Source organism: Micromesistius poutassou (genome assembly GCF_964030765.1).
Source record: "Micromesistius poutassou genome assembly, chromosome: 11".
Lineage (NCBI taxonomy): Eukaryota > Metazoa > Chordata > Actinopteri > Gadiformes > Gadidae > Micromesistius > Micromesistius poutassou.
In genome coordinates this window covers 16,215,900-16,237,622 of record NC_140281.1, presented here as the reverse complement: position 1 = coordinate 16,237,622, position 21,723 = coordinate 16,215,900, and the positions used below count along the sequence as shown (strand labels likewise).

The following is a 21,723-nucleotide window of genomic DNA, read 5'->3' as shown; positions in this document are numbered from 1 at the left end:
CTCTGTGTAAACTAACCGAGAGAAATCATTGATTTAGCCGACCTACTACTCTGGTGGGCAGGCGTGGATGTTTCCTGCGGCACACAGCAACGTGTTCTACCAGACATTATAGACTTAGACACGAGTCATTATGTATACGACACCGTATAGATATATGACAGAGACGTTTTACATATACGACTGAGACATTATTAGATATGAGACATTGAAAACATCGAGTCGCTTCAATGCAGCGGGCAGATTTCGCATCCACGCCCGGGGATCTTTATATACATATCCTGTCCCCGGACACATTCCTGGGTTTCAAGACGACAGGGAGGCGGGGGAAGCACTAGGATACATGCTCGGGTGTTCCCTGGTGTTGTGTCTTCCTACCTGGACATAGTTGTTCTCGCAGTAGTCTGCTACTCTGGTCAGGTTCTGGTAACTCTCCACGAGCGCTCGTTTACCGGCGGGAATCTCTTCCTCTAACAGCATTTGTAGCTCTGCCATTTTACATCTCTCCTCCGCAGAGCTTCCCCGGGCTAGCTTTCTCCCCCTTTTAGATTGAAAACCACCAGCAGTGCTTGCTTGACAAACTCCGTCGCTATTGTGGGATTGGAGCTGCTCTCGGCTCGGCGTAACCCCCCATCTGGGAGAGAAAAGTAGCACAGAACGAGACACTTTGAACTCGGGCCGAGGGGCATGTCGGGTAACGTAGTGAAACGGAGCGAGATATCCGGTTGTAACGGTTTTCTAAATAGACGAGTAATCGCACCACCGGCCTATTTTCTTCGCAAATTTAAAATCAATACGTAACATGAGGTTAAATATCAACAATATTGTCTTAGTTTGTCGTGATTTTATTTTATTTGTAAGTTTTACTTGTCTTATATACTGTCAGAATTACCGGGCGATTCCGTTCGTCTGACCGTGCTTTGCAACTACACTTCCCTGCAGTGCCGATCCTCGTGATGCATTCTGGGATGTGTAGGAACTATCCTCTTAATGTGGTTGCAAAGTTCCCGTCAAGATTGTCGAGAACTACAACTCCCTGAGCGTACAGTGCCTGTCATTACTTAGCTGTTTATGGCGTCTGTTTGTAAGCGTTATAGATATCCCCGCTGATATATAGCCTCGATTTCTTCATGGTAAGTCAACTAATGTAACCAGCTATTTTGTTGCGAAGCGTCGATTAGTCAGTATTGTATTTGGTGTACATGAATATATTAGAACTGGGTCAGCACACCGACACAGCCTCCTACTGGTGCTGTCCTCAAAACACTAGGCTTTGTGATTTTGTTTTCATAACATGGAGAGTTTAAGACGCGTCGGCTTCCCAAACGATTTCCAAATCTGGCGTCTTATTACTGTAACCAATATCATTATCCGACTGTGCCAAAGCCACTGATCACGCATGCGTGTATCTGCCCTAAACCGCTGCCTGTTTCTCGACCCCGAAGGTTGTTTTATTTTGATTCTCTGGCTTCGTCATGGAGTGCGTCAGCATGGAGACTGGAAATCCACTGACACTGCTGCGCTTCGAGGCAGCCGTGAAAGTGATCAAGAGTTTACCTCCGGACGGTAAGGACGACCTACATACTGTATTCACTGTCGTCGGAACAGCAGTGTCGGTGCTGTTCACGTACAGTGGTACCCGTTGCTCCTACTCGAGGGGAGACAGGTGTGCTGGGGACTGAAGAATGATATATTTATAGACTCACACAGACGCAAATAGGTTGGTGAACCTCAGAAGTTTAGTTTCCACAGTTGGTACACCTGTGTGGCAAACATATTGTTAAATGGGCGATGTAATGTCGCCTAACCCACATACAGGCTTTGCCATTGTCACTCTTAAGGCTGTACGTTTTGGCAGAACACCTTCCCCATTAAACCCATCAATGTCTACATGTCATGTCAGGAACTGGCACATTGTTGTAAAGAACACTCTGAATGTTGACATGTCTCAAGAGTCAGTGTAATGCATAATCCAATACGGTTTCCGCCACACTCAGAAACAACGTTTTTGTTTTTTCTACTCTTTTTTTATACCCAGGTTCTTTTCAGCCGTCGAATGACATGATGCTCAAATTCTACAGCTACTACAAGCAGGCCACGCTAGGCCCATGCAACATCCCACGGCCTGGCTTCTGGGATGCTGTGGGGAAAGCAAAATGGTACATGGTTCCCTGGATCATACATAGTTCCATATCTCTTGTTGCTGTCTTATCACCCTGTTTATAAAATCAGAGAGAGAGAGAGAGAGAGAGAGGGAGAGGGAGGATCTTTGGACCTGGGCGGTGAATGATACCGCAGGGAATGCAACCTCCTACCTACATAGCCGCATGGGTGGTTTCATGTGTCTGTGGGACACAGTGGGGAACATTGCTCCAATATATAAACTGTTTAAAGCTGGTGTTGATTATTATGGGATGTTTATTTATTTGCACACCCCCTCTGAGCCAAGGCCTCGTTGACCCACCACAGTTCGGACCTTAAATAACCTCACTAAACTAACAACACTGAACTGAGTTGACCCACGGTTCTGACCTTGAATAACCTCACTAAACTAACAACACTGAAATCACCCTAACTCTAAACTAACGTTGAAAGTTTGATTTGAAGTGGACCATTAATAAAGATTAGAAAAAGAGTGTTGTGTTTTTCTTCCAACTCATTTTAAATGTGTTATGTTTTTGTTCCTTTAGGGATGCTTGGAATTCACTTGGGGACATGGCAAAGGAAGAGGCAATGGCGGCTTATGTGAATGAGATGAAACTGGTAACTATATGTCTCTATTCTTGCTCCCTCTTTCGGTCTCATTCTCTGTCTTTCGCAGTCATTAAATGTCCTCACCAATAAACTATTACTATGCAACCAATTAATTTGTTTGTCAAGTGTTCTGGTGCACAGTAACGTGTGCATCACGCCGCACTCTTCAACCGCTCGTAGAGCGCACACATGGGCTAAGCTTCAGCTGGAGACGTATTGATGATCGATTACTGATACGCTATTGATCTGCAGATTCTGGAGGGAATGCCGATCACGGACGAGGTGGAGGAGCTGCTGAAGGTGATGGGTCCGTTCTACGAACTGGTGGACGAGAAGAAGAGGATAACGCAGATATCCGACCTGAGCAGTGGTACGGCGCTCATCCTCGCTTCCTACCGCAGGGGTCTCCTGCTTGTTTTTTGTCGATTCACCGTCCTTATTGTGTTTGTCTGTTGAGTTTTAATCCTCCTCTTCCATCACACGCACAGCCCGTTTGACACAGTTTGCTAGGCAGCTTGAAGGCAAGTACATTGATGTGTGTCGACTCCCCCCCCCCCCCCCCCCAGCAGTGCAGTGTGGTGCTATCATTTAGTGACGTGTATTTGCTCCCTCCATCCCTTAGAGTCCTGTAGTGCGTACAGTAGGAACCTAGGTGAAAATGAGACGTTTGTCTGTTGCATTTGGGGAACTGACATGCCTTGATTTCAAGTTTCGAGTTTTAGGGCTTCCTTTAGATTCCATTACCAATGCTCATACCATATATAGATAGATAGAAGCAATGTAAAACGCATTGTTTACCTAGTTAGTCATGAGCCAATATCTTAGGGTATAACGTGAGCGTCTATGGTATGAAGGTGATGCTGTTTGTTTGGTTCTTGTAGAGGTCCACCACTTCCAAATACAGCAATGTTGTCAACTAGTGTCGTCCATCTTGCAATCATAAAATAGACATGTAACAGTGGCAGATTTGGGTAATGTAGGCTTCCATTGTTGTCCAAAGAATGTGCAGCCACGGTTTTAGGCAAACTGTAGTACGTCTGAATAAATTTGTTTTGCATGTAGTCGAGTGAGTGCAAACACGCAAGGCATCAAACTTGCGCTACCAGTTGAGCTAGCGAAGGAATCAGGAATCAACCCTGGCAGTGGTCAGGCCTCACTCTACCAGTTGAGCTAGACAAGCAATTGAACCCCAGACCCTGGCCGTGGTATTGGCTCTCTCTCCCTTTAGCTGTACAGGAGTGCAGACCCAGTATGAATTGAGTACTGACCAAGGGGTTGTGGTCGCAGGCTTCGGGACGATGCTGTCTTCGAGACCGTCCAAGAGTGTCACAAAGAGCATCATCAGGAACATGGAGCTGAACGGCTCTCTGGAGGGCCGGCCCAGCAGAACCAGACCCCAGCTCCTGGCTGGGGAACCTGCAGAGGAAGAGAAAGAGGAGGAGGACGATGATGATGATGAGGATGATGATGATGAGGATGAAGAAGATGAGGAGGAGGAGGAGGCGGAAGAGGTGGAGACATACAAGGTCAAAAAAGGTAATGTAAACCAATCAACTTCTAACTTATTATTGCTGTTATTTTTCTGCCCCACTAGATAAAATGCCATATTCATATAAATTGACAGATCAGACACTCTCTTAAACAATTGTATGGTTGGCGTAGTTCTTGTATTCGCTCATGCCTGAATGTGAAAAGGAAGATGAAAGTAAAGGTGGACTATTATTGCTGATCATTCACAATTTTGATCACAGACCATAACTTCAATAAAAAGGCTCCGTCGAGGAGAAGCAAGGGTCCTCTGAGCAATGGGAAGTTGGCTAACGGTGGTCCCCACCTGACCAACAGACCTCAACCCAAGGCTATTCTGAACGGCCATGACGGCCCCCAGGACGCAGCTCACGTCAATGGACACTCTCACCCAGGTCAGAAACACGGCCATTTTGGATGTTCAGTGGATCAGTGTTCGACTTTCATTATTTTTAATGGTTAACGTGTCAGATCTGAGACATGGGGTACCAATATTTCTGTTGATTATCTCCATATTTTCGTAGCTTAATTTCTTGTCAAATCTTACTGTTCACTGTTTATCCATCTATTACTATGAGTAACATTTAGTAGATGCTTCATATCCAATGCAACTTTGGTGAATTGAGACACAGGTCGTAAAGCCGGTTAGGGGTCATTTTCTCAAAAACCCAACAGGTTAGGCTGCGGACACTGGGGTATCGAACCCAGAACCACCCGGCTGCGAGTCACACACCCTAGCATTTACACTATCCTTCCCCCTTGTCCTACTCAACTACTATTCTCGGGATACAAGATGATTGGAGATCTCGCCCCTACCAACCTACCAAAGCAAATATCCAAGTTAGGTGTTCAAACCAAGATTGGCAGCTCAAAGGCCTGCGGCCCTTATATTTGACAGGGGATGTAATGTCCAGTAATTATGCTTTACCCCCCCTTTATCTCCTCCATTGTGAAACTAACTGGAGGTATAGCGAATCACTTTGTAACATGAGTGAGAGAGCTTTTTAAAACATTTAAAATTTATGTCCTTAGCACCGTTATTTGATATTGTTTCATCACGTGTGTGCTCAGTCCCCAAGATTGGTGAAATCAAGAATTTCCAGCGACTTTGTTTAGATATATTTGACCCAGGACTAGAAAGACGCATGGGTACGACAGTGTTTACAAGCTCATACGACTTCTGCATGTCACCATACAAAGGGCCACGCTAAAGTTGATTGGTTCAGGGAGGCAGGTTATTTTTAAACTCTTAATTGTTTCCACCCAGTTTTAGCAACTCAACCTGGGAGAATGTCCTGGGTCTCTTATTTGAGCGAAGCATTTAGAGAGTGACTTGTGAGCCCTACCCTACTACATAAAAACTTTAGAATGATCTAAAGTGCTGAAGGATGGATGTTTAGCCACTGAATCTGTGCACATTTTCCAAAGTAAGCAGTGAGTTTGTACTACTTCTCCCACCGTTTCAACACAGGTATTATAGCAGCACTGTAGAAACTCCCAGCATCTCTAAGAAGCGCATTAAAATGGTTTCCAAGCATGTTGTCCCCTAGATTACCCCCTGGCCTCCATTGTCCAGGTGTTCTCTCTTTCCCCATGTGACCGTGATAATCTCCTAATCTTAATCCCTGGCAAGCCTCAGCCCCTTTTTCCTTAGGGAAACACTTTGCGCTCCGAACAAGCAGATAGTCCAAACACCCCGTTTACTGCGGTAGACCAACAGTCAGTGCAGACCCAAACACACCGTTTCTCTTGATGATCCTCGGTAGATGAAGGGGATTGCGACGGGGCGAGATAGTACAATGGCTCGGGTGTTCAATTCCCACCCGAAAGGACCCGGGTTCGATCCCTACTGTCCTCCACCTCCGAGTAAATATCCTTGAGCGAGACGTCTAACCCCCATCTTCTCCCCACCGTGTGAATTTAACCCCGATGGTTGTGTTGTGTATTTTTCTTCCCCTGCTTCAGACTCCAGTGAGGAGCGGCCTGCTCTTAGTCCGGCCAATGACTCCGACAGCGAGGTCTACTGTGACTCTGTGGACCAGTTTGGTCAGGAAGAGGCAAGTCACGCACGCACGCATGCACACACACACACACACACACACACACACACACACACACACACACACACACACACACACACACACACACACACACACACACACACACACACACACACACACACAAAACGACGAGGAAAGAAATACACTGATGAATGAAAAACTAACACAGTTATACATTATAGACCAATGACAGCTTTCAAATGGAACATCCAGTATAACCACTTTGCTCTTCTCCCTTTGTGTTTGTCCCTTACTCGGAATTTACACCGCAGGCGAGAGAGAGACGTGAGCATAACATAGGCATATCAATTCACACCGCCGCCGTTTATTTCGCTATATTTTCAAGATTCATCAGATAATAGGCCTACACATCATAACCGAGACGCTTCAGAAACGCTTGAAAATAGAAGTGAAGCATAAGTTAAGCTTTGGTCGGCCGTGAGACGGGGGTAGAACGCTGCCGGTGTAAATCAATGCACTAGTTTGAATGAATTCTATCTCTAGCTGAAGTCGGACGTCTGACGGCCAACGGCCGACTAAAAAACGTGTCTAAAACGGCTCTGGTGTAAATTGGCCTGTAAAGTGTCTTGGCCCGGGTTCTGAAACTCTCCCCTCTCTGCGTCCCCAGGGCTCCGAGAGGAACCACAGCCCGCAGGACCTGGACGAAGACGAGGGCCAGGGCTCTCTCTCTCCCACTCCAGAGGAGGAGACCCAGACGCCGCCACCGGGGGAGCTGCCCAGGCCCGAGGAGGGGGTGCAGCGCGGGGGGGAGGAGGGGGAGGCCAGCGGGGGGAGCTCCCAGAGACAGAGTCGCAGTGGGGACACGGCGGGGAGGTCCCAGGTCAGAGGAGGGAGAGGTAAGAGACTCTCTGAACCAGGGAATACACCTGCTTATGACACCCTTTATACCTGCTAGCCCAGTAACAGGGAATACACCTGCTTATGACGCCCTTTATATCCGCTAGCCTAGGACCTATTCCCTGTTGGACATCAATATACTTTTAAACCAGGAATTAATAACTGACTATTATGGACTTTCTCACCTTTACAGTTACTATTTCCCCCTTATCAAGGATCAGTGTCATCTAAATTGATTCACAGGGAATCAACACCACAGACGCATGCCATTTGTTTCCATCAAAGAGGGAAATAAATGCGTTGATGTACTGTCTGACCTAGCATGACTCCGATCTCCAGATGCAACCAATCAGATCACTTCTGCTTCTGTCAACACACTTCCTGTTGTTGTTCCTTCACCAGGCTCCCGGCCATCAGGGGGCGCCGGTTCGGAGAGGCTGAGGACGGGCGGCTGGCAGGGGGACGAGGGGGACGGGGAGCGCTGGGCGGGCGCGGGGACCCCTGCCGGGAGCCTCAACGAGCAGATCGTGGTGGCACTGGGACGGCTGCAGGAGGACATGCAGAGCGTCCTGCAGAGACTGCACACACTGGAGGCCCTGAGTGCAACGCAGGTTAGTGGAGCACCACGGGTTAGTGGAGCACCACGGGTTAGTGGAGCACCACGGGTTAGTGGAGCACCACGGGTTAGTGGAGCACCACGGGTTAGTGGAGCACCACGGGTTAGTAGAGCAACACGGGTTAGTAGAGCAACATGGGTTAGTAGCACGCACCGGAGGCCCTCAGGGCAACGCAGGTTAGTGGAGCACCACGGGTTAGTAGAGCAACATGGGTTAGTAGAGCACCACGGGTTAGTGGAGCACCACGGGTTAGTGGAGCACCACGGGTTAGTAGAGCAACATGGGTTAGTAGCACGCACCGGAGGCCCTCAGGGCAACGCAGGTTAGTGGAGCACCACGGGTTAGTAGAGCAACATGGGTTAGTAGAGCACCACGGGTTAGTGGAGCACCACGGGTTAGTGGAGCACCACGGGTTAGTAGAGCACCATGGGTTAGTGGAGCACCACGGGTTAGTAGAGCACCATGGGTTAGTGGAGCACCACGGGTTAGTGGAGCACCACGGGTTAGTGGAGCACCATGGGTTAGTAGAGCACCATGGGTTAGTGGAGCACCATGGGTTAGTAGCACAACACAGCTGGAAAGAGATTCTCTGCATCTTTGTATAGCTTGCGTAGTACTTAAGTAAGTAATTCTTCTTTGCTAATCTATTACACACTGCTTGCAGGCGAGGTCGATGGCGATGTCGCCCACGTTCGGGTCGCCCAGAGTGAACAAGTCCAGCAAGGTACAGTGAAGTGACACCATCAGCATCATCATATTAGGTTCCCTAGCTTCTTAGCCGACTTAGCCTGCATAAATATAAGAATTAAAGGGGTCATAACAAAAAATGTAATCATGAATGAATGACTATATACATGTATCTATAAAACAGAACATGTTTGGGCAAACCAGGCATTTAATTTGTACTTTAATTTGAACTGTATTATTAGCTCGTTATGATATCCTCTTTGTTTTGAACCACCAGACACCATCCTGGTGGCCTTTCGACGTCTCCCCCGGCACGGTGGCGTTTGCCGTGGTCTGGCCGTTCGTGGTGCAGTGGCTCCTCCGCTTGTACCTCCAGCGAAAGAGAAGGTAACACACTGAAAGGTCCCCATTTCACCACCCACATTTAAAACTAATACAGTTCTGTGATGATCACCCCTAGTTCTGGAACCAGTAAAGGCATCTGCTATTTTGTTTGTTTTTAACAACGTTTAGAAGAATCGACTGAAGCGGTTTGGACCGGAGCCCCCGCGGTGACAGCACAGACCACCACGTTTGACCCGAGAATCCTTTTGGCGTGTTGGTTTGGGTAGCTTACAGCTGTCCCCAGCCCTTCCCCCACCACCACTACTACGCAGTCAGTAGCTTTTGCACTAGGAGTATGGCACCAAACGAGTAGACGAAGGGTGAGCGAGAGGAAGAGGATGTGGAAGTCTCCTGGACTCAATGTGGAATCGAAAATAGATGAATGTATTGAATGTATTGAGGGCGACCAAAGGCCTGAATTGTGTGTTTTCAAGAAGAAGGATTTGTATAGAAAGACTATTTTCTTTGAGAAAGAAGGAAACCCTGAGAGGATGAGAGGATTATGGTTCAACAAGAAGAAAATCAATGGTTGAAATCAAACTAGTCCATGCGATGATTGCTTTAGCATTTGTCATGGTGCTTCTGTATTTATGTTTGAACATGGGCATCATCTTTAATTATTCATAATTTTGTATAATGCATTGTTTGTCAAACTCGTTTGTCATTAGTTGCCCGGATAATGCTGCTAAATATTATAATTGTTTTGAGGCAATGAGGGTCAAATGTGAAGATAATAAATAGTTGATCAACTCAAATAATAAATAAAAAGGATCAATAGTTTGTATAACTAATCAGTATAATGGCTTAAAGTACATCTCAAGTTTGTATATTACACCTGATCATTTATTGTAATTTGTTGTTTTTTAATAGATTTTTTTTCTTTTTATCCATATCCATCCACTGTTTTACTCACTGATCATTCTTTGCATACATTATATTAATTTAACTGTTTTCCCAATGGAAAAAGTGCCTCAACATCATAAGGTACGCTTATCACTGTTGTAGCAAAAATAAAATGTATAAGGTTGAATAAAATTTGTCGAAGCACAGCTGCGTAGTCCCGGACCAAAATTCCAAAGTCGTGAGTTACGCTGGAGTTAATAATGTCATAATGAAGTTATTAATTGGTTTTGAGTGATTTCACCTGAATTTTTGGTCTTTAACCAAGTAGCCTTTCTTATTCTGTAGCTACATGCTATAGCAACCTTTCACAGGGGTTCCTGTAGCCATTGTGCTTTGTGAACTAATTTAAATGTTTAATGTGAAGATATCACTGTATAGTTTATTTCCAATGGTTATAAATAGTTATAATATTGCTTATACTGCGTGTGTAAATGTTAGCAAGCGGCGAGAACGTGTGTGTGCATTATATACATAACTTATAATTAAAATGCAATATTTTAAATTGCATTTTGTTAATATAGAATGTATATCAGATGTAGCAAGAGCTTTGAATATACAGTATATAATCTTTACAGAGAATTGTTTTATCAAACAATAAAAGTTTACCTTTTTACTGAAATCAACTAAGGCTTTCTCTACATTTCTGCCTTCCAATGGAGGAGTTTGCATGTTTATTGATAAGGAGCTTTGAATTAAAGATTGTGTATTTTGAGACATGTCTGCCAATTATTTCCCCAAATTCCACTAAATGTATTTGATCAATTTTATGATTACCAACAATTGTGTTCATACAATATCGTGGCTACAATATTTCAAACTAGAGTTATGAGCAAAGATATTTGACTTAACAGCCAATAGTAATGTCTATAGTTTGTTAGGAAATACTAATTAGTAAATATAAAATGTTTATAGCAGTACTGCTTGCTTTGTGCAGAATTGTTATCTTTGAAATATCAATACTAATATCAATACTACTACAGTCAATATTCCGTTTATACAGAAGAGGATTAGGGCCGTGATTTTTTTGGAGTTCTGAATTTAAAGTAAGAATTATGGGTAGGCTACCTGTAAAGTAAAAAGGTCAGTGAGAGTCACTCTGCGACATACAGGATGGGAACCACACACTGACCTATTGAAGAGGATTAGGGCCACATGTGCATTTTTTTGAGTTTAAAGTCAGAATTCTGAGATCAAAGTTTAAACTCAGAACTCAAAAAAAATAATCACATGTGGCCCAATCCTTTTACCTAAGTTTTTCTTTAACAAATATCTGTTTTAACAGTAACACCTCAATTTGTTTATTGATTTGTAAGATGTCAATGAAGCATTATTGAAATACAACTAAACCGGAAAAATTCCATGATACAAACATCCATTTTATTTGTAATTGTCACTTTGAGAAACAACCCTTTATGAGCAGCTACAGCATTCTGTGACCATTATTAAAGAAAAACAATTTCACTCATAAACAGTAAATCTTTTAAAACAAGATATTAGAAAAACACGCTGTTTTTAAAAATGAAGAAGTACATGGGTACATATACTGTATATACATGAATATATTAATGATTTCCTTTTTTTTTTTTTACAAGCTGCTTATTAACAAGGAACCACTTATTGATGTTGAAGAGGAGACTGCATATGAACCATTATAAACACATACTTTCTGTTAGAAGGCAGATTATTGAACAATTTAAGACAACTAATGTTAAAAATTAGGGCAACTGGTTTACAGTAACAAGCAATACATTACCATGAAGCCATAATCACTAGAGCCTTAGAACAATCCAATCGTTTGGTAAAATAACTGAATTGCTAGTGAAACCGTTGCTAAAACCTTCTAAAACTACAGAAACAGCCAACCCTGTGTATCTCACACACACACACACACACACACACACACACACACACACACACACACACACACACACACACACACACACACACACACACACACACACACACACACACACACACACACCCCCCCCCCCCCCACCACCCTAGGCTAATCAAACACTAAAATCAAAGCGCCTGCATATAAAACCCAAAAGGATTCCGGTTGCGGGGGTCTCTAGAGGCTGAACCCAGGTGCGGTGGTCTCTAGAGGCTGAACCCGGGTGCGGGGGTCTCTAGAGGCTGAACCCGGGTGCGGGGGTCTCTAGAGGCTGAACCCGGACACAGCCAGGTGCTGGGCCTGGTTCCTCGCCTCAAAGTAGGACGTGTCCGTGTCGTTCTCTGGCTGGGGGACGAAGGGCATGGGCTGGTTCTGGATGTCGTCCCAGTCCTGGCCCTCGAACAAAGGGTGGCTGCTTAGCTCTGATGGTTCGAAGGACAAAACAGGAGAAAGAGAGTGAGAAAGTCTCTTCTCTCTGATCAAGGTGAGGCAGCTTTAAGTTTGCATGCACCATGTATCTAGATCACATCTCTGGGACCTATCAGGTGTGCCTCAACAGTCTGTTTCACTTTTACTCTCTCAAATTCTGAATCTTAAATTTGTTATGGAAGAGTATTTGGATGGTTGCTAGGGTGTTCTGGGTGGTTGCTAGGGTGTTCTGGGTGGTTGCTAGGGTGTTCTAGGTGGTTTCTATGGTGTTGTATGTGGTATTCTTTGCACAGTTTCTGCCAGCCGGCATTTAGCTGCGAATGGTCAACTAGAAATTAAATTTACAGGTAAATATAAATCTTGACATGGTTTTAGGTGGTTACTAGGATGTTTAAGGTAGTTTCCATGGTGTTCTAGGTGGTTGCTAGGATGTTCTTGCTTCAAAAATGTAATCATTTAAAAGTATAAATAGTATGTTTGGAGTCATTGTATGGACATTTGGATTGTAGGGTAGTAAGTAAAGAAGGAGGATGTGAGTTTGTACGTTTGGGAAAAATATTAACAATCCAGTGAGAGAATGGTTATTATGGTTATTTGAACAGCCGTTAAGTTCTAAACTCGTGTTTAGAACTAAACATATAATTTCTATATATATATAGCTCTGGGTTCGGAGAAGTTTTTATATACAGTGTAAATAATGATGTAGATAGTAGATACTTTAAGATATATGAAGACTGACTATATTGAAGGACGTCCCTTAGGGTCATTGCATGAAGTAGAAACAGAACATGACATTATGTTGTGCTTGTGTCCTTGTGTGTATGTATGTATGTATGTATGTATGTATGTATGTATGTATGTATGTATGTATGTATGTATGTATGTATGTATGTATGTATGTGTGTGTGTGTGTGTGTGTGTGTGTGTGTGTGTGTGTGTGTGTGTGTGTGTGTGTGTGTGTGTGTGTGTGTGTGTGTGTGTGTGTGTGTGTGTGTGTGTGTGTGTGTGTGTGTGTGTGTGTGTGTGTGTGTGTGTGTGTGTGTGTGTGTGTGTGTGTGTGGAGAACATTTAAAGTTATCTCTTGCAAAAAGTATAAACCCCATTGTTCAGAAACCTGAGATGAGCAAATCACTGCGAAGGGCTCAAACTTTAGCTAAATATCTCTATGGGGTCTAAATGTTGTGGAAGTCGGGACAGTTTATAGATTTGGAGTTCAAATGCTGTACTCTGACAGCAGGAGAACTCAGACCACTGCACAGCTAACCAGTCTCACCCTTGAGGCCGGCTCGCTTGGTCACATCCATGGTCAGCAGGATCTCGATGGCGTTCCTGGCGTTCCCAGACAGCTCCTCCTCTCCCTCTGGCCACGGGATGTCTGGCGGGGGGACGTTTAAAACATTAATTAAAATGATTATTAATTATTATTATAATTGATTGTTTATATATGCAAATGTTTTCATGTGGCCATTCAATTTTACATTTCGCTGGTAAATAATAATAATAATAGCTGAGAACCTGATTCTATGGTATTTTGGGTGGTTTATGACTATGGGTATAAATAAATGAATGATAATTTATTATGTATATACAGTATAAGCAAATATTTTCTATGCTTTCCTATGTTTTTTTCTCTATTATCTTGAGCAGAGCGTAGCCTCAAAGAAAGAACCGGAATCAGACCGTTATCTGCTGAAGGGACAGAAGACGGGAGGGGAGACCCCCACTGACCTCGGTTGAGGATGTTCTGGAAGACGAGCTGCGGCGTCTCGTCGTTGAAGGGGGGCACGCCCGTGAGGAACTCAAACAGGCACACCCCCAGAGCCCACCAGTCCACCATAAAGTCTAGAGGAGGACGGACAGACAGACGGTCAGGAATGGCCTGTGAAAGGTGCTCTTCAGGAGTTCTGGTTAGCAGTGCTCGTTCTACTTTCGCAGCAGCGGTGGGGGAGAGCGAGTGACTATAACGTGATTAGAAAACTGGACGAGCGAGGATTCAATTTAAAAGCATCCCAAGCCAACTTCTCAACGGCACCAGTGGGGTGCGTGAATGAACATTTAAGTTGATTATGGTTAAGAAAATCAATCAAGTACTGAACCAAAGTTTTCTTTTGAATAAAGGTGTTCAAATGAGGTCATAAACTGCTAAACCCTGGTTTTTCTTTCCCAGTTAGTTAAAATAACTTTTCTATTGAATTCTATTAAATAAAAAAATACATTTTAAGGCAACGTATTAACTATTAGCACAGTAAATAACATAATATGCGTGAGACGTCTAGGCAAAAACAAACAGCATAGCAAATCACATATTTTAAGACAAGAACCCGATTGCGTCCGTCTTAAAAGCCCAGCTGATCTTATGAAAGCATGTGAGCCCCCAACACATTGCTCTCAACCAGGTTAGTGAATCACAAAGGCCCCCCCTACTTCCTCATTATGGAGACCGCCACATGCTAGAAAGATCCCCATCTCCTATTAGAAGTCCGCCTGAACAAGGTTTAAGCCCCAAACCAAATCAGCAAAAGCCAGGCAGCCATTTTTGCCTCATCCCTATTAGTGGTTTCGGAGCAGAGGGGGAGGGGGGAGGGGGGGCAAGCATTCTCGCGTGAAGCAGCAAGATTTTTATTTGTCTTTTTAATAAAACTCACCACAACAACCGTCTCCTGAAACTACAAACAGAAGACCCGTCTTAAAATGCTATACCATGTCGATCTTCTGACATAAAACATACTTGATGTACAGTGTCCAATGTACAGTGTTTCAAATGCAGTGTCTATTCACATACTGCACACCTGTCTTGTTTATAGTTGTTCAAAGTATATCAAGAACTAAAATGCTAATTAGCTCTTGTATGCCATTCTTATTCCCTCATGTAGCAGTGCAGCATGACAAATTCCTTGTATGCTGAGTCCTCGTTTGTTTACTTGCTAATGCTCGGCTCACAAACAGATCCTGATAGAAATCCAGCTTCACATCTCGAAACAGCCGCTGTTTGCTCTTACCGTGCGGTTTGCCCAGCAGGAGCTCCGGGGCAAGGTAGTCTGGGGTGCCCAGGATCTGGGCCCCCACCGCCGGCACGGGGCCCCGGCGAACGCTCTTGGGGGTCCTGAAGGGGGTGTGGGACGGCGTCATGGGCTGGGGCGTCTGGCTCCACGAGAGAAAGCAGAAGAAAAACAGGAAGGGTTAGGGTTAGGGTTTGAACCCTAAGTGAGTGCTCGGGTTTAAATTAAAATATGGGAGGAACATGACTTGAAATAATCACTTAACAAAAAGGTAATGGTACAATTTATATTTCCTTGATACAGAGAGAGACTACAAGTACCGTATGAGCTTCGAACCCCCAATACCGGATACTTGTGGATTAGCAGCGACCACCATTAGTATGTATCATAACTATGCATCACTAGCATCCACCATGAATACTTTTTGTAGCACGTACCACTACAATTAGCATTACACATCATCATCATCACCCCCACCTGATAGCGGGAGCCGTTGGAGCTGTGTGTCCTCTGAACGGGAGTGACGGCGCCCGCGGCGAAGGACGCCATGGAGGACGTGTCCATGGCCTCCACCGAGTGGCTGGAGAAGTTGGAGCGGTTGATGGAGCTGCAGTAGCTGCGGAACGCCACGCCGGTCCTGGGCTTCAGGAAGTACGGCGACTGGGCGGCGGAGGAAGGGGGAGTGGTGCACACCGGTGTTCGGCCGACGAAGGGCGACTGGAGCTCCCCCCGTCGGAACAGGTTGGAGCCCAGCGCGGGCCTCTGCGGGGTGGGCTCCGTCGAGGCCTTCCGGTCCCCGGTGCGCTCGTCGCCCGGGGACGGCGTCACCCGGCGAGGGCTGGATGACGCCTCCTCCGACACGGGGCTCTCGCCGACGAGCACCGAGCTCTCGTTCAGGGAGCCGTCCGAGTCCAGGCACAGGTTTCGGCAGAGCTCCTTGTCGGAGGTGAAGCTGGAGTCCTCCGGCTCCGGAGCCAGGAACACCTCCTCTGTGGGGTCGTGCAGCTCGCAGAAGAGGTTCTTGGTGACGCCGAGCGGGCTGGAGATCGTGGGGCCCTGCTGCCGCACCGAGCCGGGGCTCCCGCCGGGGGAGGGCCTGAAGTCCTCCAGGCGGACGGTGGAGAACACCCCAGTGAGCCCAGAGTGCCTCTCCACCTGGGGGATCTGGAAGACGCGCTGGTAGGCCCCGTTGCCCCTCTTGGCCTGGATCTCCGCCGCCTCGGGGCTCTTCTCCACGTCCGAGAACGTCCTCTTCCCGGGCGTCGGGCTGGCCGCCTGACCGTCCATCCCTGGTCGGGGGGTGTTCCCCTGGGGTACGGTGGTGGGGTGTGTGGGCGGTCCGGCGCCCGCCTCGGCCGAAAACGTGAACTTATCGGAAGTGGTGAGTTCAAGGTCCCATTCTGCATCGGGACCGACGGACTCCATCTTCATTGGCTCGGAAGGCGTCCCGCCCACGGCCATGTTGTTTACAGGTTTGTTCTCTTTCTGTGGATCAACAAACGATGAGCATCAATACACAACATACCCCCAGATTATGAACATGGCATAGTGCTACTGATATTTCACAGCCTTTAGGTCACCAAGTTAGATTTTGATGTGTATATTGCTTCTCTAATGAGACAGTAATTGCGACTACATATTAAAAACAGGATATTTTTGCAGGCCATCAGGAACCAGCAAGGTAACTAGTGGTTGGAAAGTCCTGTCCCTGGCTATGGTCTAATGCATTGGGCCTGTCCCTGTCAACAAGGAAAAACAAAGTCTGACTAAAAGCCAGGGACCTTGTAGGATTCGATCCAGAGGGTCCACAGCCTAACATGTATTCATCGATGAGCAAGATGTCCCCACAATCACATGTATCTGAATTCAAAGTCACTTTGGAAAAAAGTAACTTTGGACAAAAGTGTCTCTATAAAATGACCAAAAATTCATGTAATTGTTTTACATTTGAATGGTGTTCTCCCTAAAATGTACAGCATGTGTCCCTGTATGTACAATACGGTCAGGTCTGCTGAGAGACCACCCAGTGAATGACTATTGTTTGTGGTGGAGCTCTGACCTCCTCACACTCCCACAGCGGGCTGCTCTCGCCCTCCGACTCGGTGTTGCTGGCAGCGCTCATGGTCTCAAACCTCCGCCGGGTCTTCAGCAGGGTGGGGGTCAGGTTCTGGGCCAGGGAGCGCGGGTTGAACATGCTCTTCAGGGCCGCTGCGGAAGACAAGAAAGCGTTAGCAGCACCTAGTGTGTACACTAGGTTTTGTGCCCACCATGTCCGCACCCTTAAGCAAGAAGCCCTAGGTTTGGTACCCACCATGTCCGCACCCTTAAGCTAGAAGCCCTTATAACCCTATGGCCCTATGTCGTATTTAGTTAGGTAGCATCTTATCCCAGCTATCTTTGTTGTATACGGGGAATGGGTTCACCTAGCGATTGTTAGTGCTTTGCACTTGTTTCTATGAACATCCTTACTGCACCGTCAGCGATATATTTTTTTCACTTTCTTATGACGAATGTATTTATTGTAAGTCACTTAAGGATAAAAGCGTCTGCTAAATGCCCTAAATGTAAATGTAAATGTAATGGCTGCATCTCATGTATCTCAATTCAGTGTAAGTCACGTTGGACTCGTCTATGATAAGACACATTACATTAAAATATCTTGTATGATGATGATGATGATTCGATTAGAGACGGCACTTTTAGATCACGTGACGGTAGAGCAGGGCAAGAGAAGCTTTGAGGGCAGGGCCGAGAGACCTCATAGGAGCAATCTGGCCTTCTGGAATTTCAGGAACGATCCGAGCGAAACAGGCACACCTCGGCCTTCAGTGTGCGAGGGACAAGTCGATCCAGCAGGACGGACCGTAGGAGGGCCTACACTACGACGTACCGTGCTTCTGGGAGGAGCCACTGGGACCGAACATGCGGTTCTTCTTCCTCTTGACCTGCAGCGAGCACAGGGACTGCTTCCTGCGCTCCGCGCGGTCACATGACATGGGGCTGGGCACCGCCGAATCGCTGCAGCTGCGCCGGTTCTCCGCCTCTGGTGTGTTCTGATGGAGCGAGGGGATGGACGGTAAACACAGGCCAGGACTGAGCCGCTACAGGGTAAACAGCCGCCCTGTTGCCATGGAGACCAAACCAGATTTGGGCTGGGGTGTCCCCAAGCAACCGTTTCTGGTTGACCTGATCTGATCTTAGCATGTCAAATGCAATGGGACTGTGATGTTTGAAAAAATGATGAAACAACAAGACGTAATCCTTCATAAACAGAATGTGGCATACAAAAAATGTTAGTCCTACAGCCTTAATTTCCCGTCCAGGGGATTAATAAGGTACCTTCTCATCCATCAAAATGTGAGAGGCATTTTGCCAGCCAAAAGCCAACCCTTTGTTGTGCTAGCACCAGTATGCCAAACTTCCAAAAGTAAGGGTTGGGCCCTGCAAGCATACGCTCACAGATGTGTGTGTGATTAAAAAAAAGTTTGTGTTACTTACAAATCCTAGAGAGCAGATCAAGGAGAGGACCTGGCCAGGGGTTCGAGAGTAGTGTTTATCAGGCTTGGCCAGGGAAGGGGTGGTCAGGATGTCCGACAGATTCAGCTCTGTCACAGAAAACAATGGCCAGCATTAATGATACTGTACCAACATAACATGTCCATCAGCAGGTTTCTCATGCCACAGGATTGGTTTCCTTACCTCTATCCAGCTTGACTTTAGAAAGACCAAAGTCGGTCAGTTTAATGTGTCCTTCGTTGGAGATAAGCATATTGTCTGGTTTCAGGTCCCTACAAACAGTGTGTTCCAGATCAGATGCATACATTCAGAATAACAACAGGGGAAACAACAAGACACGTCAAGTTACCACCACCAAATATTCTGTATACAATCCACCCACCTGTGTATTATACTGTGACGGTGCAGGTAGTCCAACGCCAGGGACACTTCTGTTATGTATTTCACAGCCATATCCTGGTCAAAATAACCATAGATGTGGAGGAGAGACTTAACGTCGCCACCAATAAGATATTCCATTACCTGCAAATAGAAACATTGTAATGTTAGGATAGATTAACAACCTGTAAAAAGAGACTGAGAATAGAGAATATTTATTGGGAAACATGAATCTGTAAATCTTACCAGAAATACTTTGGTGGCCGTTTGAAGGCAGTAGTACAGGTGGACCACGAAGGGACTTTTGCAGATGGCCAGGGCATCTCTCTCTCCCTTCATCTGGCCCGTCATGTTCTTATCCACCATGTCGGCCTTCTTCATCACCTATTCATAGAAAAAAATCTAATTCATCTGCAGATTATTTTGTTAATCCCGGGGAAATTGTTTCTGTTTCTGTTGGTCTTGAGCCACTCAAAATATTGGAAATATAATTGTAGTGTACAAGTGAAAACGATAAACTATTCCTACAAATTAGTGTGTGTGTGTGTGTGTGTATATATATATATATAGTATATATGTACACATAAAGACATGAATACATAAATATAATGAGCTCCAGGAAACGCTGAGAAATTGCAAGAAAATGTAAAGGTCTTGTATGCAAGCAGACATAAACGAAAACTGGTTTGGGAACTGGTTTGCTAATCTCCCTCCCTTGGAAATTTTCTCTACCCCCGGCCTCAGGTCATTCCTTTCTTATTTCCCGCTGTGTGTGTAATTTAACGAGTGGAATTAAAACATAGCTGTACCACCATGTACCGCTCTACCGCCCACCAGTTGCTCTCTGGGGATTCTGGGAGGAATCAGACAACCTCCTACCAAACATCGCTGAAGAGGGCCCCCTGCTGCTACTTCTGGGATTTACAAATCCAGACAGAGAAGTCTAAAGGGAGGAATTGTCAAGCAAGAGAGGACACCTAGCAGAGAGCGAGATGGGGGGTGAGAGATCATGTGACCCGACCTGTGAGTGAAAACACACAAGGCACCGCACCACCTGCCATTCACCATGCAGATCGTTTTCACCCAAGTGGACAGGGCCTACTCCTATTTGTCTTGTACATTTTTTACAATTGACAATAAAGTCGACTTTGACTTTGACTAAATTTCAACTGTTGTTTATACCATCTTCTTTTGCTCTCCCTCCCCCCATACTGGTTGTTTTCCTAACACTCTTAAAGCAGCACGAGTTCTCTTATAAGAAACACACACATCTGATGTGATGTCTCATTTCTACCATGTATCTCCAAATTCCCATGTACATGCAGCTCAAGCCTTTCCCAACTCTGCATATCGCTGCTAGAACAATCTTTTGGACCCTCACTAGTCTGGATTCAAGGTAGGTCACTTACACTGCTAGAATAGCCTCCCTCTCCTCTGCTGTCATTCTGCTGGACCATTCAGCTGACACAGTGAACCACCAGATCCTCCTGCACTGGCGACCATTGGCAGGTCGAATCCGATTCAAGACAGTACTTAATGCCAACTGTGCTATGACTGGCTCAGGCCCCTCCTAAATCCAGATCATGTTCAAACTATGCACCGCAGCCCATCCACTTCACTCCATGACTTCCAAACGGCTCGCTACTTCCGCCCTACGTTGAAACACCAGCAGGAGCTCAACAAATCCCGATTGTTTGACAGCTGAAACCCTACCCATCTTCCTTCGCAGGCTAAACAAATCTGTTCAGACTGCATGTTGGTGAATGACGTACAATTAAATAAAAAATAATAAATGTCATTGTCTTGGTTGTCTCTTATTTAAGCACTTAAAATAAGTTGCGCTGATTATTTCATGATTATTTTATGTAATCACATTAATCTTGCACTTATCATTGTTGAATGCACTTACTGTAACGTTAAGCCGCTTTAGACAAAAGTAATGTGTATGGATACAAATACATCAAATGTGATTTTGTATACATACAAAAGCACATTTAAGACAATGTATCCACAAAAGCGTCTAAGATAATACATCAGTAGAAACCTGAATAATGGTTGATAAACCACGGTACCTTGATCGCATATAGCTGAGCATTAGGCCTGCATTTTTTCCGTGCAAGGTACACCTTCCCAAAAGCTCCTCGGCTGATGGGCTTCAGGATCATGAAGTCCTCGATGGAAGCTGGCTTCCTTGGATCACATGGCTTTATAATTGAGTTGGATTCATCTTTAGGGTGCTTCTCTTTTGCGTCCATGTTGTTATTTTTAAGATTTGTGTAATGAGAAGAGGCGGTGTGCCTCGCTCGGCTTCATATGGTAAAACAAGTCGGGTTTGTTTTGAAAATTTGAAATCCGCACTTCTGCTGTGGGTCCTGAGAGGCGGGGTTTGACGCACTGCCTGTATCAAAGCAGAGGCTTTTGAACCCGAATTCTGGATAATAATTCATTATACAATAAACTTGAAAATATTCTTTAAAATATTCAACTATATATATATTTTTTTAAAGTAATATGTTCAGGCAGTATAGTGGAGTCCTTTATACAATTCATGTCCTTAAAAAATATATATATAAATAAATATATATATATATACATATATATTCTTACGTGGAATAGAATATAAATGTAATTTTCCCTACTATTTTTTTTTTTTTTTTACAGCAATATATATTTTAAACGCAATGTTTGTATACAAATTCTAATCGCAAACACGCCAGATG

General features: G+C 45.2%; 3 protein-coding genes across 8 annotated transcripts in view; 1 reads left to right on the top strand and 2 right to left on the bottom strand.

Annotated features, from left to right (window-relative positions):
• The window catches only part of abi1a (abl-interactor 1a), a 39,396-nt gene extending 38,778 nt beyond the window's left edge, over positions 1-618 (bottom strand). For all 5 annotated transcript variants that reach the window (XM_084475139.1, XM_084475137.1, XM_084475135.1 and 2 more), the window contains exon 1: positions 376-618. In XM_084475139.1, the coding sequence (XP_084331265.1) occupies positions 376-492 (117 nt within the window). In that variant the 5' untranslated portion in view covers positions 493-618. The remainder of the gene's footprint in view (positions 1-375) is intronic.
• A 385-nt stretch (positions 619-1,003) lies between these two features.
• On the top strand, positions 1,004-10,499 carry acbd5a (acyl-CoA binding domain containing 5a). The gene is made up of 13 exons (XM_084475698.1): positions 1,004-1,130; positions 1,443-1,563; positions 2,036-2,156; positions 2,688-2,760; positions 3,004-3,121; positions 4,039-4,287; positions 4,503-4,673; positions 6,244-6,335; positions 6,967-7,195; positions 7,599-7,807; positions 8,478-8,537; positions 8,778-8,887; positions 9,014-10,499. The coding sequence occupies exons 2-13, from the start codon at positions 1,473-1,475 to the stop codon at positions 9,024-9,026; spliced, it is 1,536 nt and encodes a 511-aa protein (XP_084331824.1). The 5' UTR covers positions 1,004-1,130; positions 1,443-1,472; the 3' UTR covers positions 9,027-10,499.
• Positions 10,500-11,810: 1,311 nt separating this feature from the next.
• mastl (microtubule associated serine/threonine kinase-like) lies at positions 11,811-21,343 on the bottom strand. Of its 2 annotated transcripts, XM_084475154.1 has the most exons (13): positions 21,076-21,343; positions 19,250-19,387; positions 19,008-19,147; positions 18,809-18,897; positions 18,608-18,714; positions 18,000-18,162; positions 17,169-17,317; positions 15,587-16,594; positions 15,110-15,251; positions 14,756-14,776; positions 13,839-13,952; positions 13,384-13,485; positions 11,811-12,103 (listed from the first exon to the last, which is right to left on the bottom strand). In XM_084475154.1, exons 1-13 carry the CDS (start codon positions 21,256-21,258, stop codon positions 11,946-11,948), a joined length of 2,514 nt encoding a protein of 837 aa, XP_084331280.1. In that variant the 5' UTR covers positions 21,259-21,343; the 3' UTR covers positions 11,811-11,945. The 2 variants fall into 2 exon arrangements, with proteins under 2 accessions (XP_084331280.1, XP_084331281.1); XM_084475155.1 differs by lacking the exon at positions 14,756-14,776.
• Between the last annotated feature and the right edge of the window lie 380 nt (positions 21,344-21,723).

Bases quoted from the DNA above. Each gene is read 5' to 3' on its own strand.
- mastl (XM_084475154.1), bottom strand. From the start codon at position 21,258: ATGGACGCAAAAGAGAAGCACCCTAAAGATGAATCCAACTCAATTATA. The intron at 19,148-19,249 runs GTAAGATTTACA...TTCTATTTGCAG, and splicing joins CGGCCACCAAAGTATTTCTG to GTAATGGAATATCTTATTGG. The intron at 13,953-14,755 runs GTGAGTTTTATT...GTCCTCCTCTAG, and splicing joins TTCAGGAGACGGTTGTTGTG to ACTTTATGGTGGACTGGTGG.
- acbd5a (XM_084475698.1), top strand. From the start codon at position 1,473: ATGGAGTGCGTCAGCATGGAGACTGGAAATCCACTGACACTGCTGCGC. The intron at 7,196-7,598 runs GTAAGAGACTCT...TTCCTTCACCAG, and splicing joins CCAGGTCAGAGGAGGGAGAG to GCTCCCGGCCATCAGGGGGC. The intron at 8,538-8,777 runs GTACAGTGAAGT...TTGAACCACCAG, and splicing joins GAGTGAACAAGTCCAGCAAG to ACACCATCCTGGTGGCCTTT.